The sequence below is a fragment of the Musa acuminata genome, chromosome BXJ1-8 (genome assembly GCF_036884655.1).
Source record: "Musa acuminata AAA Group cultivar baxijiao chromosome BXJ1-8, Cavendish_Baxijiao_AAA, whole genome shotgun sequence".
Taxonomy (NCBI): Eukaryota; Viridiplantae; Streptophyta; class Magnoliopsida; order Zingiberales; family Musaceae; genus Musa; species Musa acuminata.
The window spans coordinates 28,650,001-28,668,424 of NC_088334.1; the positions used below are offsets into that span (position 1 = coordinate 28,650,001).

Sequence of the window (18,424 nt, forward strand, 5' to 3'; positions counted from 1 at the left end):
AGGGAGAGGAGAATAGGAAGGGCAAGCAAAGACTCTAGCCTATGAGGCTGTGAATCCCTCCTATTTATAGAGATCCCGTGTCAAAACCCTAATGGGTCCTTTCCCTAGTGGGTATTGGATCTGCATCCAATAAGACAAGGGCTCCGTCGGATATCTCATATCCGAACCTCTACTCATCGCAATGCCTACCATATGTGTGTGACCCTCTAGGCCCAATATCGAGCTGGCCGTGAGTCATACCTGTCAGAACCCTTTCTAACTAAGTGAATTATTATCTCTGTAATAATTCACTCGACTCATCGACTATGGAAGTACTAGGCCACTACGCCGTAGTCCCCAGACGATACAGGGGAATCCAATCCATTGGACCTGTCTGTCCTCAGTTACCATGTACCTATAGTCCCTCATCCATCTAATATCCCAGAGACCGTATATCGAGCATGGTGCTGTCAGACCCATACGGTTTCTACTCGAGTCTCGCTCTAATCGGATTCTCCCGGAGAACTCTTTCTCTCTCAACCCGAATGACCCTGGCCAGGGATTTGTCTGAGCAAGAACACATGGGATATTCCTCTCATGATACCGAGAGTGGATGATCCTCTATCGACACTCAATAGCCCTCGTAAAGTCGACTACCACTCCCAATGACCAGCTGTACTAGATCTGGGAACAGCCAAACCTATAAGTCTGGTATCAAAGAGTGGAGCACTCATACAGGACATCCTTGGTGTCTCAAGTCTAAGAACCAGATACACCACTAGGACTACGGAATTGTTGTCTAACAATAAGGCATCATCAACCATCCAGCATTCCGTAAGCGGATCAATCAATGAACTCATTCTCCAATGAGTACCTGTACTGTATCCTTAGTGTCCCTACACGAGCAGCTATGAGACCAGCTGCATCCATCATATGGACGGGTATACAGCACACCAGTCTATCCAGTTATCACGATGTCCCTCTCGAGTAACCTATGACCGGGATTATTTAGGATATGTGTTTAAAGGTGAATCGATCTCATTATCGTGATCTCATCACGATCCGATTCCCATTGCACAAATCCAAGGACATCACAATATATATGCATTTATGTAATAGTTATAAAGTGATATACGCCAAAATATAATAAGCAAAAAGATTCTGTATCAAGTCACACGTGCCATCACTCACGTGATTGGCTTGCTGGGCACTTATGACTAGCACTAGGTACCTGAACAGACTCGGGCTATGGAGTGGTTCTTGAGCTAGGTTCTCCAACCTCACTCAACTCGATCATGCTCCCACTATCTCCGCCAAGAATGTGTTCCTTCTCAAGGAACACTGCTCTCTTGGCTGCAAAGACCTTTTGGTCCTTGGTGTGATAGAAATAATACTCACATATTTCTTTAGGGTATCCCACGAACTTGCATCGCTCCGTCCTGGATTCCAACTTATGGGAGTTATGTCTTTTAACATGGGTAGGACAACCCCAAATCTTAACACTGCCAACTTAGTTGGAACTCTGTTCAAAATGTAAGCTACAATCTTTAGGGCATATCCCTAGAATGAGATGGGTATGTCAGCGAAGCTCATCTTGGATTGCACTATGTCTAACAGTGTATGTTTCCTCCTTTCAGATACACCATTGAGTTAAGGTATATAAGAAGGTATATATTAGGATAGAATCTCATGGTCTTTGAGGAACTGGGTGAACTTTGTACTCAAGTACTCACCTCTTCGATCTAATCAAAGAGTCTTAATACTCTTTCTAGTCTAGTTCTCAACTTCATTCTTATACTCTCTGAATTTCTCAAATGTCTCGGACTTGTACTTTATCAAGTACATATATCCATACCTTGAGAAATTATCAGTAAATGTAATAAAGTAGGAGTAACCACCTATGGCATGAGTTGACATGGGTCTACATACATCACTATGTATGAGTTCCAACAGCTTAGTGACTCTCTCTCTCTAATTCCACTAAAAGGAGAGTTGGTTAGTTAAGTGCTATATTAAAAATATCGAGATATATAAGTGAGATTGAAGGATGAGTTTAGACCACAAATATCATCTTTATCAAACTAAATTAGACTCAATTGAAGTTGTTACAACTATATAATTATATTAGTAAATAAAGAAAAGAAAACTTGAAATAAGATGTAATGAAATTGAACCCTAGACTTTAAGGTAACCTTTTAAGTACCTCTATTTATTTTAATCTCATCCTCTGTATTAGCCTAATAAATCATAATCATTTTTCTTTTTCTTTAGTCATTACCTTGTCTTTTCTCATGGAGGCTAGGAAACCTCAGCTCTAGGGAAGGTTGAGGTAACAAAAACTCAATTCTTCCCTTGTTATACTTAGGATTTTGGTTTTACAAATTATAGATTGATATTTTTAACTACATTTGAGTAACTTAGACTTCAAATTTATATTTAATTTTTGAATATATATTTTATATAAGTCTCTTATAGTTCTAATGCCTCTATATGACCTTAATTTGAGATTGGTGCATAGAGTTATGAGTGTCTCAATCTTTGATACTCAAAATCTCCAATTTTCTTAGAAAGAATTATATTCGAGCTAAATTGACCCCCTTAGTTATATGATTAGGCTCGATTCTTTTGACATATTTTAAAAGATTTCCTCAGGGTTTTATGAGATTTATAATTGAGTGAATACTACTTCTGTGCACCAAGATATTAAGTTTATAAGTCCAAATAGTCCCAACCCAGTTTCAACACAACAGAATAAATATTAGTAGTAACTTAGGAGGATTGTTTAGCCTCTAAATGATTCTATTTTAAGTTAAAAATTAGTATATAAATTTAATTTTATATGTTTCCTAATTTTTTATAAAATTTTATGATAATTCAAGATTGTTTGATCAAGTAAAATAGCGAAGAAATTTTTTTTTCATAGAATTATGTGGTGGTTTGAGTAATGCTAACTAGTTCATTGATTATAAAACAAATTATTAAAAAACATTAATGGTGAAATTTAGATAATTTTTTAGGTTGAGTATAGTTTATTTTATTAGGGATTTTATTAATTTTTTTTATGAATTATTGCTATGAGTTATATTATAAATCAATAATTCAAGAGGTAAAGTTCTTAATTAAAGCATCTCATAATCCTATACTACTAATTTGATAGGTGTACTACTCTATAGTATACTCGATCATTAAGAAACATATTTTTTCACTATTATCTTTATTTTTGGGTTAAATCAAGTAAGTGTAAGTTTAATTTATTATAAAATAATGGTCAAATATATTATCATAATCATAATATATTTTATAAAACATGTTTTGAATAATATAATTATCATGAGCTATGAGCTAAATGTGAATGTATATATTTTATAAGCAAAAAAAATATTTGAATTATGATAAATATGTCTTGTTTGTATGCATATCTGATGACGTGCGGTATGAGAGTGCATGTATTTTCTATGACATACCATATGAGAGTGCATGATTATATAACGTGCAATATATATATATATATATATATATATGTATGATATGTGGTGTGAGAATAGACGTATATTATATGATATATAGCATGAGAGTACATGTATATATTATGACATATGATATGAAAATGTACATATCTGTTATGATATAGAGCATGGAAGTCCATGAATTTATTATGTTTCCTACATGTGCATATAAGTATTTTAAATTATTTTGACATAAAATTTTATTTATTTATTTTGCATATGCTATGTTGTAAGATTATACTTGTTAAACAAGTCATATGATAATGTGTTTACTATTAAATGTCTTATGCTAATAATTTTAAATTATCATATACATGAGATGATATATGCTCACCAACATAAAGCTATAAATATTTATACTTACTAAGTAATTACTCATTATAGACTCTATTTTATATATAAAGATACTAGTATCCCACTTAGGTGATTAGATTAGAAAGTGAGCATATGTGAGCCTATGCCTATAGATCAATCCACATAGTACATATATGGACTAATTTACATGCATTTTATATGTATAACTTATATGGGTATGTTTTTCTTTTAGTTAGGTTATAATTATGTATAAGTGTCAAAATCACTATGTTTGTGAGAACCTTATCATTTGATTAGTAAATTAGCACGTTTTACTTTTAAGATTGGTTACACTCTTATTAATAGTAATAAAAGAATTAAAAATAATAATATTTTACTTTACTTCTGCATTTAGGGTATGAGTGAGACTGGGAGTATAGTATTACAATACATTAGTTATTTTAAACTATATTAGGAAAAACTAATCGTATTGTAGTACGCAAAAAATAGTATGATATCGATAAACCACTATAACTTATATTACTAGTTAGACTTAATGTAATATTATTATATTCATTAGACTTATTATTTTTTAATTCATATGTGTATAAATATTTTTTAAAATTTTATAATCTAATTAAAAAAATATTTTATTTATTTTGATTTTGAACCCTTTTATATCTTATCAATTGATGGACCGAGTGAGACAATATTAGATTTTGATATGTAAATTAATTAATTATGATATACTAAGATTTTAATTAGATTCTAATTAAAGTGATTGACAAATAGAAAATAAGTCCATTTATATCAGGATATTCTATGGGATGACCTTGATAGGAGGAATTATCATATTATCATCCTACTCTTTCTGCTCTAGTTTATAAAAGGATAGGACCTCATAGAAATAAAACACTAGAAATTAAGATTATAGATCTATTGTTAATCTCTTTTAGTCCCTATTCAATCATTCATTGTAGTCTTATAAAGAATAAGAAAAGAGGAGAAGATCATTGTAGTCTTATAAAGAATAAGAAAAGAGGAGAAGACAAGTTTAGTTTCCTTTACACTATAGCTTTCGAATCCGATGATGATACATTTATAAATCAGATAAAGATTTTCTAGATAACATTAAAAGTTACATAATCTTGATTTTAATCTACCATTATTTGATTTCGATTCTGACATTAATTTTTTTTGCATAATAGTAGGATAATTATAATTTGTATAGGTTCCTTACATCATAAATGGTTAAAGGATAAGATGGATGCATTCATTCAAGATAAATGCATCAACAATAAGGGATACTTTGATTGGTTAAGATACATAGTGCACTTTTGTAAATCTTCCACATATGCATCGTGAAAAAAAAAAAATATTTTTGCTTAATTAGAACATATCAAGTGATTTGTTGCTTATGTCTTAATTGAATACACTATGCTCAAAGAAAAACTTTTGCTCAATTATAATGCATTAGGTGATTTTGAAGTTTATGTCCTAGGTGAAAGCATTATGCAAGGAGATGCTTTGCCTAGTTAAGTTTATTGAATAAATAAATTTATTTGAGATAAATTTATCATGTGCTTGAAAATGCTTTGGTTGGTTAGTTAGAGAGAATCAAGCATTTTGAATGCTTGTCTTGAGTGAATGTATCATGTACGAAGAGATGTTTTGTTTGTTTATGACATTATCAAGTGATTTGAATCCTGTCTTAGGAAAATTTTATTTTGTATGAAAAGATGTTTTGCACAGTGAAAACATATCAAATACTTTGATCCTTAGAGCCTAAGGGAACATATCTTATGCAAGATGTTTTCTCGATATTATGGATGCTTCTATCTTAGGCCGATGCATAAGATGTAAAGTTAGGACGCATCCTGCGCCTTAATGCCCATATCCTTCTAGCTCAAAAATGATAGTTAATTTTGATTATTAACTCGAGATGACAAAATTGACCCAATGTAACTTATTTTTGTAAATTTTATATTGTTCAAAATTTTGAAGAATTCTATTTTTAAGTGAAGTGAGGTCTTAAAGTTTGATAAAGAAGCTTGACCAGGGATACTACTTGATCAAGAAAGACTTGACTGTCAGACTTAAAACTCTTTAAAGAGCCTTAATCTGAGCCCATGAGATAATTTTTTTTGAAGGTGAAATTCTCTTATATTTGATAAAAAATCTAACTTACGCTAAGTTAGAAAGTTAAGAGTTCATCCTGAGAAAAAAATAGTTTTTTTATTTATGATATTTTATTCTATAGTCATTATTAATTATCAAGATAAACTACTTCAATAAAAAAAAATTATGTTGACTGAAATTGATGTGGACGAGTCCACATTGATGACGGATGATTGTCTTATGGGCTCAATTGATCAAAAGATTTCTAACGCCAAAAGCCATATAGGCTGCTGATATTTGCTGGCCCGGTAACCGGAAAGGTTGCGAGATATTTCCACCCAAAGATGCCCTTCCCACTTGGCTTTCGCGTCCCGCGTTCGCGTTCTCCGCTGTCACTGAATCCCCAGCCTCATCCTGGGAGACGCCTGAAATTGCTGGAGGTTGATTGCTCCTGAGTGACGCCTGAAATTGTTCTCAAGGCATCTGGACATGTTGATAAGTTCACTGATCTGATAGTTAAAGATGAGAAGACAGGGCTATTGCAAAGAGAAGCTTGAAAAGGATCTTACATTGTCAGCTGAGAAGGTTGCAGAGCTTAAGCATGTCCTTAGCAGTGCTGGATGATCTTTCTGCTGACGAGTTGGGCACAAAGCTGAAGGAGTATAGCATAACAGCAACAGACACCAAGAACCCACTTTCTGATCCTTACCCATTCAACCTGTTTCAGATTTCCATTGGATCATTTTGTCACGGATAAACTTTTAAATAGGATGTTTGATGTAATGCTTATGTATATCCGTATCTTTTGGTATGTTCATACTTTGTACAGCATGTAGAGGGACGATCGAAGGCTTAATAATATCATTTTAGTTAAGTTGGTGGCCGCTTTAGGCTTGTAAATAAAGGTTGTATTATGAGGACACGTGTGAAAGATTTTTGATCTATAGTGGATCATTTTACCCTTTGTTGTACAACTGTTCAGAGCTTGAAAAGTCTGTTTGTAATTTGTATTGTCTATGAAGTGTTTTCGGAGATGTTTGCTTGTGGATCCCGAGTGAGACGTTCTCTCTAACCCGTTCTCTCTTTTGTTTGTCCTAAGAGACAATGAGAGGCTTCGGGGAGGCTGACCTTTACGGACGGACACGTAAGGGTGCCACACGACTTAAGCAAAACCAGCTAAGTCCGTGACAAATGGTATCAGAGCGGGACAAGCACTCATAGAAACACTTATCATGCAAACGTGAGGGATCTAGCGGGGCTGCGTTGAGGGCAGTCAGCACACGCGCGACCGTTTGGGGGAAAACGGGCATGGAGATATAGGGAAAAGGAGTCGCTCGGAGGAGCGGGCATCTAAGATTGGCATTCAGAGGAATGGCCAACCGTTCGCGTAAGAGACACCATAAGAACAAACAAGCTTAGAAGAATGCGGAGCACACAAAGGTTGGGATGGCTGAGTTTGAGCTACGGCTCAACGTTGACAACTATACTTGATGGTGCCCAAGGCAAGCGAGGCGCTTGGTAAAGGATGAGACCATCCAAGGTGGAATGAGTTGCTCAGTGACTGAAAGAGTTGTGCAAAGCTCACAAAGGTGAGGGGAATTGCTAACTCAAAGAATTCGGTACTCATGCATAGGCTTGTATGCGGACGATGAAATGTTCGCGGCCATCCCAAGACGACCGAAACTCGGCGCCATGGAGCATTGAAACTTTCTCTTCGGCATGTGAAGGATACGTTTGTAGGAGGCTGAAGTGTGCAACGAGTTCAGCATGTTGCTAGGCCTTGAGTGGTGCAGCGGAGGCTGTATTGACGTGGAGTCGCAATCTAGCAAGGGTGTTTGCAGAAGGCAGAACAATGCACAGTTTGTTCAGTAGATCGGAGTAGTCCAAGGGGATGGTGGTCTCTGAAACGAAGAGAGATGTTGCTCCAACGGGACAGTTATCCAGGAGGGATAAGTCCCGGCTCTCCAGAGGGAGAATCATGTGGGACGGACCTCACAAGTTGAGGAGGAGACCTCAACAAACAACAACTCCACGAAGGTCAATGGACTGAGCAAGCGACGAGGAGTCGTCACATGATCTCGCTCGAGAGAATGCATTGGTAGATGCATTGCGAGATCAAGTGGAGGAGCGACCCGAAGCAACACAAATGAAGACACACTTGAGTCGATATGGAGATCGGACTCAAGGGAGGGCTGACTCATGGAATGGTGGGCGCGAGGGCCACCATCAACTCAATGCAAAAACGAGGAGTGGAGCAACTTTGGTGTAACTTGGCGAAGTACCCAAGCCGCATGAAGGGAGCCAGCATAGAAGATGGAACATGGAGCGGAGGCATAGTGCTTTCCTTGGACAAAGGTCAAGGACATGAACTCTTGTAGAGACAAGAGTATGATCATGTTGTTCCATGGGTCATTCATTCTGACAGAGCGGACTCATCTTGCATGGTGCCAAAGACGAAGGGAGCTTCTGGGCATATGCACCTTATCTCGGAGGAGCATTTGATAGAGGAACTAAGGCGACTTAATTTGCGGAGGCGAAGTTGGGTTTAGAAGGCCTTAGCACGGGGCAAGAGGACGTAGAGGCCGGTACTCTTGATCATGAATGTGTCTGTTCTGTTATGGACATTGTCTTATTTACAAATTGCTTACTTCATCTGCTTGGATTTTTCAAGTTTGACTAGTTCTAGGGTTCAAGGTTTTAGGTTTAAGATACATGTTAGACATGAGGTCAATGTTAAATAAAGCATACACCAATGGGTCCACTATATGAGGATTAAGTATAGTCACTCAAGTGAAGTTGTGATTTTTTTTAAAAAAAGTCAGATTATATGGCATTAGGTAATTTTAGTTAGTGATCTCAAATGCTTTTGCACTTCCATGTGCTATAATAACAACCATTTATGTTAATTAAATTGGTATTTTCTTACTATTTTATCTATCTTTGATGATCAGATGAGTCACCCACTGAACGAACATAGTAGGTCTGCTAGTGAGACCTCGTAGCTTTAAGATTTTTATTTCAGAGGCATTTATATTATAGAAACACATCTTAATCGCATTCGTTAACAATACACATGAATAATATTTTTGGATAATTCCCTTTGTCAAATCATTGAAAGAGTCTAATCATACAGCATCAATATAAACTAATGTAAATTTATTTTATATGTCTATCAGATAGATGTATTGTTAATAAATGTGATTAAGATCCCTACGATGTGTGATCTATATTATAGATATCTCTAAAATAAAAATAATAAAGAACTACGAGGTCTTATTAAATGACTGTGACTCATCTGATCGAAAATAGATAAAATAGTAAAAAATGTTGATGTAATTAATATGAATCGTTGTTATCGTAAAATATAGAAGGTGCAAAAGCATTTGTAATCATTATCTTATCATAAAATTTGATTTTTTTTTTCTAAAACATAGCTTCACTTGAGTGATTTGGTTGAACTGAATTCAGATTCAAATCGAGGAAACTTAAATCAATTTGGGCTAGGTGAGTGCCTGGATCGTCCAGCGCCCGAGCCCAAGAGTGTGCCTATGTGGTGCTAACCTTGCCTTGCCCTAGCACGTCTTGATTTCACTGCTATGACCAATCCGTAAAGAATGGATTTTGTTATGATGAGGTTTGTCAATGTTATTTTCTCCTTATTCAACTGTTATCTAATCATACTTTATTAATATATATGATGTGCAGATTTCACCTTGCCAAGGTCTTTTGCGAGTTCGTGAATTTACATTAGTGAAGATTGAACATTTTGTCGATCCAGAGGACAAGAGTCACCCAAAATTTGTTGATGTTGCCAACATGGAGTTTTTGATGTTTCCTAGGAAGGAGCAAATGACAGGGAAACATCAAAACCTACTTCATGTGCTATAGGCCTTCTGTTTATAGAACTTAAATGACAGAAAATTGTCAACAATGAAACATTTGACTACTTTATAGGGAGGGTATATCTCTTTTTGATGGGGATATAAAATAGAATAATCTTTGCATATGAACAAATACTAGTAGACCTAGCGGAATTAAATGAAATCACAATCAAATAGAACACCAAGATATACATGGAAAACCCCTCCAATGTGAAGGGTGAAAACCACGGGGCAAACTAGAGATAATCCACTATGAGAATAATGAATATACAAATCTCAATCTTTTATCTTAAACCCTAGCAACAATCATAAGAGAACAACTGGGATACAAAGATCACGTCACTGTCCACGATATCTAAACCTCCCCAAGTAATCACAGCAAGAGTCTACTGTAGATTTGATCTAACCTGAGATGAGAACACTGTTAGATGATTGAGAACATTCTCTCTGCGTTATCCTTGTTTTCTTTCCTTTTTCTCTTTTTTTTTGCCTTTTTTTTCTCCTCTTTGCTATTGCAAAGCTCTTCACGTTGTTGCCCTTTTCTGCCCAAAAAAACACAGCCGCCTCCTTGTCAAAACACAGCCACCACACCCCCCTTATATTGATCTAGGGTTAGGTTAAGAGGGGGTGTGGGCTATAGGCTGATAAAGCCCACATTGGGCTGAATATGGGTTGTCAGCCTAACAACCTCCCCCTTCAGCCCACAAGAGAGGCTGTCCCATGACTCTTCAATGTGAAGTCATGCCGACCAACTGTCGGCATATCTCCTGTCTTTCTTTTGGTAAAGTCTTTGTCAACATGTCTGCTCCGTTGTCATCTATGTGAATTTTCTGAAGCTGCAACTGCTTCTCTTCAAATACATTTCGAATCTAGTGGTATCTGATATCTATATGCTTTGACTTGAAATGAAACATTGGGTTCTTACACAAATAGATGGCACTCTGGCTGTCACAATGCACTACATAATTTTCCTATTTCAACCCCAATTCTTGTAAGAATTCTTTCATCCATAATATTTTTTTGCATACCTCTGTAGCAGCAATATATTCTGCTTTTGTGGAAGAGAGAGCAATATACCTTTGCAACCTGGATTGTCATGACACAGCTCCCCTTACAAAAGTAAGTACATAACCTAAAGTAGACTTCCTCGTATCTATATCTCTTGCCATATCTACATCTGTGTAACCTGTCAACACATGTGATCCACCTCCAAAGCTTAAACAAACCTTAGAGCTCCCTATGAGATATCTAAAAATCCACTTCACTGCTGCCTAGTGCTCTTTGCCTGGATTTACAAGAAATATGCTAGTAACACCAACTGCATATGCGATGTCTAGCCCCGTACATACCATTGCATACTTTAAATTTCCAATTGCTGAAGCATAAGGAACCTTTTGCATTTTCTCCTTCTCCTCATCACTTGACAGATTCTGTTCTGAGCATAACTTGAAGTGACTTATAAGAGGAGAACCAACTGGTTTTGCATTACTCATACTGAATCTTTCCAATACCTTCTCGATGTTTTTCTCTTGTGATAATCAAATCTTCTTATTTTTCCTATCACGGGAAATCTGCATACCTAGTATTTGCTTTGCTGGCCCTATGTCCTTCATTGCAAAAGACTCACTCAGCTCTTTCTTCAATCTGTCAATTTTAGATATATCTTTCCTAAGAATAAGCATATCATCAACATAAAGTAAGAGAATAATAAAATCCTCACCAAACCATTTGATATACACACAAGGATCTGAAGTCGTTCTTTTGTATCCATTTTCTGTCATAAATGAATCAAACTTTCTGTAACACTGTCTTGGAGCTTGCTTTAGCCCATACAAGCTCTTCTTCAATTTACAAACAAAGTTCTCTTTACCTTTGACTTTGAAGCTTTCTGATTGCTCCATATAAATTTCCTCCTCCAAATCCCCATAAAGGAAAGCTGTCTTCACATCTAACTGTTTAACCTCTAAGTCCTGGCTAGCAGCAATACCAAGAGCAACACGAATAGAAGACATTTTAACAACAAGAGAAAAAATCTCTTCAAAGTCAATACCTTTCTTTTGACCAAAGCCTTTCACAACCAATCTAGCTTTGTGCTTTGGTTGAGAACAATATTCCTGAGTCTTCAACCTGAAAACCCACTTGTTCTTCAAGGCCTTCATTCCATTTAGTAGTAGCACCAAATCATAAGTGTGGTTCTTCTGAAGAGCATTCATCTCTTCTTGTATAGCAACTAACCATTTCTCTTTCTGCTCACTTTCAATTGCTTTCTGGTAATTCTCCGGTTCACCTGCATCAGTAAGCATCATATACTCATCTATAGAGTACCTTCTGGAAGGTTGACGTTGTCTAGAAGATCTTCTCAACTGAGGTTTTGTGGGAAGTTGCTCTCTAACTTCTTCTTGCTCAACATGTCCTACAGGTAGATCAACATCAGGCTCTACACTATCTTCCTGCACATCTCCCCCATCACCCTGATATACTGGAGGAGTAATTTGGTCACAATCTGCTAATCCTTCTGCAGAAGTATTGGCTAGTGCCTTCTTCTTCAAATCTTCAAAAGTTTGATCCTAAAAGAAGAATACGTCTCTGCTTCTAAACACCTTCTGCTTTTCTAGATCCCAAAGCCTATAACCAAAATAATCATGTAAGTAGCCAAGAAAAATATATTCTTTAGATTTACCATCCAGCTTGGACCTCTCATTGTTTGGAATATGTGCAAATGCACGATAATCAAATAATCTCAAATGCTTGTAGAAATATCTTTCTCTGACCATACATGCTCTGCAACATCACCATCTAGGGTTGTACATTATGATAAGTTGATCACATCAACTGTAGTCCTCAAAGCCTCATTCCAAAACCTTTTGGGTAGCTTGACATATGAAAGCATACATCTGATTTTTTCCATGATGGTGCGGTTCATCCTCTCTGCAATAGCATTATGTTGAGGTGTACTAGGAACTGTCATCTCATGTTGGATCCCATGTGACCTGCAATAATCATTAAATAATCCTGTATACTCACCACTATTATATGATCTTATGCATTTTAATTACCTTTCTATCTCCCTTTCAATCCTAGCATGAAACTCTTTGAAGACATTAATAACCTGATCTTTGGTCTTCAAAGCATAGGCCCAAACTTTCCTGGAAAAATCATCTATAAAAGTGACAAAATAAAGTGCACCACTTATACCAAGAACATCAACAAATCCACCAGGAGTTTTTGTCCTCAAAGGACCACATACATCTGTATAAACACAGTCTAAGGCATGCATTTTTCTAGACAAAGTAGGACTAGCAAATAAAACTCTATGTTGTTTACCTGCCAAACAATCAATACAATGGTTCAAATGTATACCTCTGGGTCTGGTAATACCTCTCTCTTGGAAAGAGCTTGCAGCCCCTTCTTGCTCATGTGTCCTAGTTGCCTATGCTACAACTCCATGCTGAAGTCTTTTTCTGTAGCATTTAATTGATCAACATAAACTTTAGCCTGCAACCTATATAAAGTATGACATTTCTTTCTATTAGCTATTACAAGAGAACTCTTACTGAGCTTCTATTGCCCTCTATGAAATATGCTATCATAGTCTTCATCATCTAGCCTTCCAACTGAAATTAAATTCAGCCTCAAGTCAACCATATGCCTCACATCCTTAAGGACCAACTTGCAGCCAAGGTTGGTCTTTAAATGAATATCACCCATGCTTGTGATGTCTGCTTGTCATAGTTGCCCATCTTGACAAAACCAAAATTTCCAGACCTGTATATAACAAAAAACTCCCTCTATGGTGTAGCATGATAAGAAGCACTTGTGTCAATCACTCACTCAAGATCCTAACACACACAAGAAAAAATATCATCAGAAGGAGATAAAATTAAATAATCACCACCCTGTACTATAGTTGTGATATTATCTTTCGACTTTATAGACTCCACTTCTTTTCCCTTTTTCTTGCTCTTCTTAGGTTACTTACATTTGTTATTGTAATATCCTTTCTCACTACAGTTATAGTAAACAATATCTTTTATTGATCTTGACTTGCTCCTACTCATGCGTGAACTGCTTCTAGACTTTGACCTTCCTCTGTTCTCTGAGATAAGTGCTTGTAAATCATTCTGAAATGTTGCTGAACTCTTTCTTCTTAACTCCTCATTCAACAAACTGCTTGTTACTTGACTCATGGTGACAATATCATTTGGCGCAAAATTACTGAGGAAAACCAGTGTCTCCAAACTTTCTAGTAATGAAATGAGAAGTAACAATGCCTGCAACTCATCATCAAGAGACATTTTCATAGAGGATAACTGGTTAGTAATACTTTGCATTTCATTCAAACGCTCAGCAATAGAAGCACCCTCTCTATATTTTAGGTTCATTTTTTTTTATAAAAAAAGCTTTATTGCCGGCTGTTTTTCTTTTATAGAGACTTTCCAATTTTTTCCAAAGAGAATATATAGAAATTTTAGTAGAAATGTGGTGAAAGACACTATCATCAAGCCATTATCGAATAAACCCAATTATTTTTCGATCTAACCTCTTCCACTCATCATCTGTCATATTGTGGGTTTTGCACTATCCCCCTGCAAAGGTCCATACAAATCTTTGCAATATAAGAGATCTTCAATTCTTGGTTTCCATATCATCCAATTGTTTTCATTCAAACTAATCATGCGAGAAACATTACTGGCCTCCATATTCAAATACAAAAAATTAAATCACCAAAACCCTTGCTCTGATTCCAGTTGATGGGGATATAAAGTGGAATAACCTTTGTATATGAACAAATACTAGCAGGCCATGATATGCAGCGGAATTAAATGAAATCATAATCAAAGAGAATACCAAGATATACGTGGAAGGAGCAAATGACATGGAAACAACAAAACCTATGATCCTTGGTGAGGTAGTTTCAAAGGTTGGTTTATATCTCTCCCGCTCTATATACTTCAAATGCGCTATAGGCCTTTTGTCTATAGAACTTGAATGACAGAGAATTGTCAATAATGAAACACTTGGCTACTTTATAGGGAGGGTATACCTCTTTTTGATGGGGATATAAAGTGGAATAATCTTTGCATATGAACAAATACTAGCAGATCATGATATGCAGCGGAATTAAATGAAATCACAGTCAAATAGAACACTAAGAGATACATGGAAAACCCCTCCAATGTGAAGGGTAAAGACCATGGGGCAAACTAAAGATAATCCACCATGAGAATAATGAATATACAAATCTCAATCTCTTGCCTTAAACCCTAGCAACAATCACAAGAGAACAACTGGGATACAATGATCACGTCACTATCCATGATATCTAAAACCTCCCCAAGTAATCACGGCAAGAGTCTACTGTAGATTTGATCTAACCTGAGATGAGAACACTGCTAGATGATTGAGAACAGTCTCTCTGCGTTGTCCTTGTTTTCCTTTTCTGCCTAAAAAATGCAGCCACCTCCTTGCCAAAACGCAGCCACCATACCTTCCTTATATTGATCTAGAGTTGGGTTAGATTAAGAGGAGGTATGGACTATAGATTGATAAAACCCATATTGGGCTAAACATGGGCTGTTAGCCCAACATTCTTGACACACCTTGGAATAGATAAAGATCGTTTACACTTCAGGCAGCATTTGCCAAATGAAATGGCTCATTATGCTGCGGACTGTTGCGATGCGGAGATAGAGTGCTCCTATGGTTGGATCGAATGTATTGGCATTGCTGACAGATCTGCTTATGATCTACGGGCTCATTCAGTGAGTTCCAGGGACCTCATCACCATGGATGCTTTAGTGAATAAAGATATTTAGTATTGTAAACCCTTTGCATTATCTTGAAGCAATTCAGAAGTATGTAACACTGGAAAGTAACTCATGACAGGTTCATTACTTATCCAATATAACATATGGAAACTTGTTTTCTGTGTCACTTCATACATTTTATGTGATTATTACTTCTCACACAAGTGGACTTTGTATTTGCCTTCTTGGGTGATCAGAGTCTAATTCTCTCACTCTCATATTTAATTGATCACTAGTGAATGATCAGTAACTCTATCTCATACCAAATTACGCATTATATGCCAAATGTGCTTGCCCTTGATATTCTACAAGTAACCAAACCTGGACCATCTTGAGTGTAATTGAACTTACATGAATCTGTGTACAGGAGAAAAGTGGTGTTCCTTTGGTTGCTCATGAGAAGTTCTCAGAACCCAGAGAGGTGGAGGTAAGCTTTTCTTCATCATAATACTCGATAATTCTTTCATTTTCTGTTTTTTATTTGATCTCAAATTTTGATTTCGAGTTACCTAGAGAAGTTTTGGTTTTTAAAGGTCATATATGATTATGTATTCATTTTAATTAAATGAACTTGGTTGTTTATCATTACTTATGACTCCAGAAATTACTTATTGTGCCGTCAAAAAAAGAACTTGGTCATGCATTTAAGGGCAACCAAAAGATGGTAGTTGACGCATTAGAGGTAAATTGAAGTTCTAGCTTGCTGTTACAAGTTCGTTTTATGATTGCTGTTATTCTTGTTATTATTCTTGCCTAAGCATTCTTTGGACAGGCCATGAGTGAGAAGGAAGCATGGGAAATGAAAGAAGCGATCGACGAGGAGTATGTCCATCCGTGAGCGGGATAGCAAGGAGCATATTGGTTTTGTTTTGTGCCGTAAAAGAATTGATCGACGGGTCACAAACAAAACTATAAACATACTCATGTATGTTCATGTTTTTCGGTTTTGTTCATCTTTTGCACAGCACGTAAAGGGCTGACAGTAAGCTTAGTAACCTCAATTTCTTTAGTTTTGGTGATCATCGTAGGTTTGCAAACAAAGGTTGTATCATGTGGGTACTTATGAGGATTTCGATCTTTAATGAATTATTTTGGACCTTTTTTTGTGCGATCATTTAGAACTTGTAAAGTCTATTTGTAATTTGCATTGACTATGAAGTGTTTGTTGAAATGATTGTTTATGGATATCGAGTGAAACATTTTATCTAATTCGTTTTCTCTTTTGTAGGTCTTAAGGAACCATAAGAGGTTTTGAAGAGGTTAACCTTTGCGGATGGACACTCAAAGGTGTTGCATGACTTAGGCCAAACGAACTAAGTGCGTGACATATGATATCAGAGCGGGACAAGTACACATAAAAACACTTGTATGCAAACGTGGGGGGCCTAGCGGGGTTGCGTTGAAGGTAGCCAGCATGCACGATCATTTGGGGCAAACAAGCATGGAGATGTAAGGAAAAGGAGTCGCTCAGAGGAGCGAGCATTTGAGATTGACATTCAAAGTAATGGCCAACCCTTCGCGTAAGAGGTACTACGAGGACAAGTTAGTTGGGAAGAATGTATAGCATACAAATGTTGGGATGACTAAATTCGAGCTACGACTCGACGTTGGCAACCATAATTGATGGTGCTCCATGGCAAGTGAGGCGCTTAGTAAAGGATAAGTTCATGCAAAGTGGAATGGGATGCTCAGCGACCGAAAGAGTTGTGCAAAACTCACAAAGGTGAGGGGAATTATAAACTCGAAGAATTTGGTACTCATGCAAGGGCTTGTATATGGACGATGAAATGTTCGTGGCTGTCCAAAGACAATCGAAACTCGATGCCATGGTGTATTGAAACTTTTTATTCAGCATGAAAAGGATACATTCATAAAGGTTGAAGTGTTCAGTGAGTTTAACATGTTGCTAGGCCTTTAGGGGTGCAATATGAGATATGTTGGCAAGAAGTCTCAATCTAGTAAGTGCATTTGCAAAGGCAAAATAATGCATAGTTTGTTCACAATTTGTTCAGTAAGGCGGAGTGGTCCAAGATGATGGTGATCTCCGAAATTTCCTGAAGGAAGGATGCGAAGAGAGAAGATGCTCCAACGGGACAGATATCTTGGAGAGATAAATCTCAGTTCTCTAGAGGGAGAATCATGTGCAATGGACCACATATATTGAGGAGGAGTACCTCAAGACAACAACCCTATAAAGCTCAATAGACTGAGCAAGCGACAAGGAGTCATTGCATGATCTCGCATGAGGTAATACATTAGTGAATGTATTATAAGATCAAGTGGGGGAGCGACCTAAGGCAATATAAAATAAAGGCACACTTGGAGCCGATATAGAGATTGGACTCAATGGAGGGCTGACTCGTGGAATGGTGGGCACGAAAGCCACCATCAACTCAATGTAAATCGAGGAGTAGAGCAACTTGAGTGTAACTTAGTAAAGTGCCCAAGTCACATAAAAGGAGTCGATATAGAAGATGGAACATGGAGCAAGGGCATGAAACTTTCCTTGGAAAAATGTCAAGGACATGAACTTTTGTAGAGGAAAGAGCAAGATCATGTCGTTCCATGGGTCCCTCATTCTGAAGGAGCAGACTCATCCTGCATGGTGCCAAAGACGAAGGGAGCTTCAAGGCACATGTGTCTTATCTTAGAGAAGCATTTAACGGAGGAACCAAGATGACTCAACTTGTGGAGGCGAAGTTGGGTTCAGAAGGCCTTGGCACAGGGAAAGATGACGCGAAGGCCGGTACTCTTAAAGAATATGCCATAATGCTGCCATTCGAGTTGTCATGAAGGAAGCAGTGCACAGCGGAGATTTTGCTGGTGGAGGTTAGAGGCC

At 36.9% G+C, this 18,424-nt stretch overlaps 1 protein-coding gene across 1 annotated transcript; it reads left to right on the forward strand.

Annotated features, from left to right (window-relative positions):
• The first annotated feature begins 7,343 nt into the window (after positions 1–7,343).
• LOC135680313 (glycine--tRNA ligase, mitochondrial 1) lies at positions 7,344–16,423 on the forward strand. The gene is made up of 8 exons (XM_065194194.1): positions 7,344–7,370; positions 9,603–9,754; positions 14,657–14,699; positions 14,775–14,837; positions 15,379–15,540; positions 15,953–16,012; positions 16,187–16,267; positions 16,358–16,423. Exons 1-8 carry the CDS (start codon positions 7,344–7,346, stop codon positions 16,421–16,423), a joined length of 654 nt encoding a protein of 217 aa, XP_065050266.1.
• Positions 16,424–18,424: the final 2,001 nt, after the last annotated feature.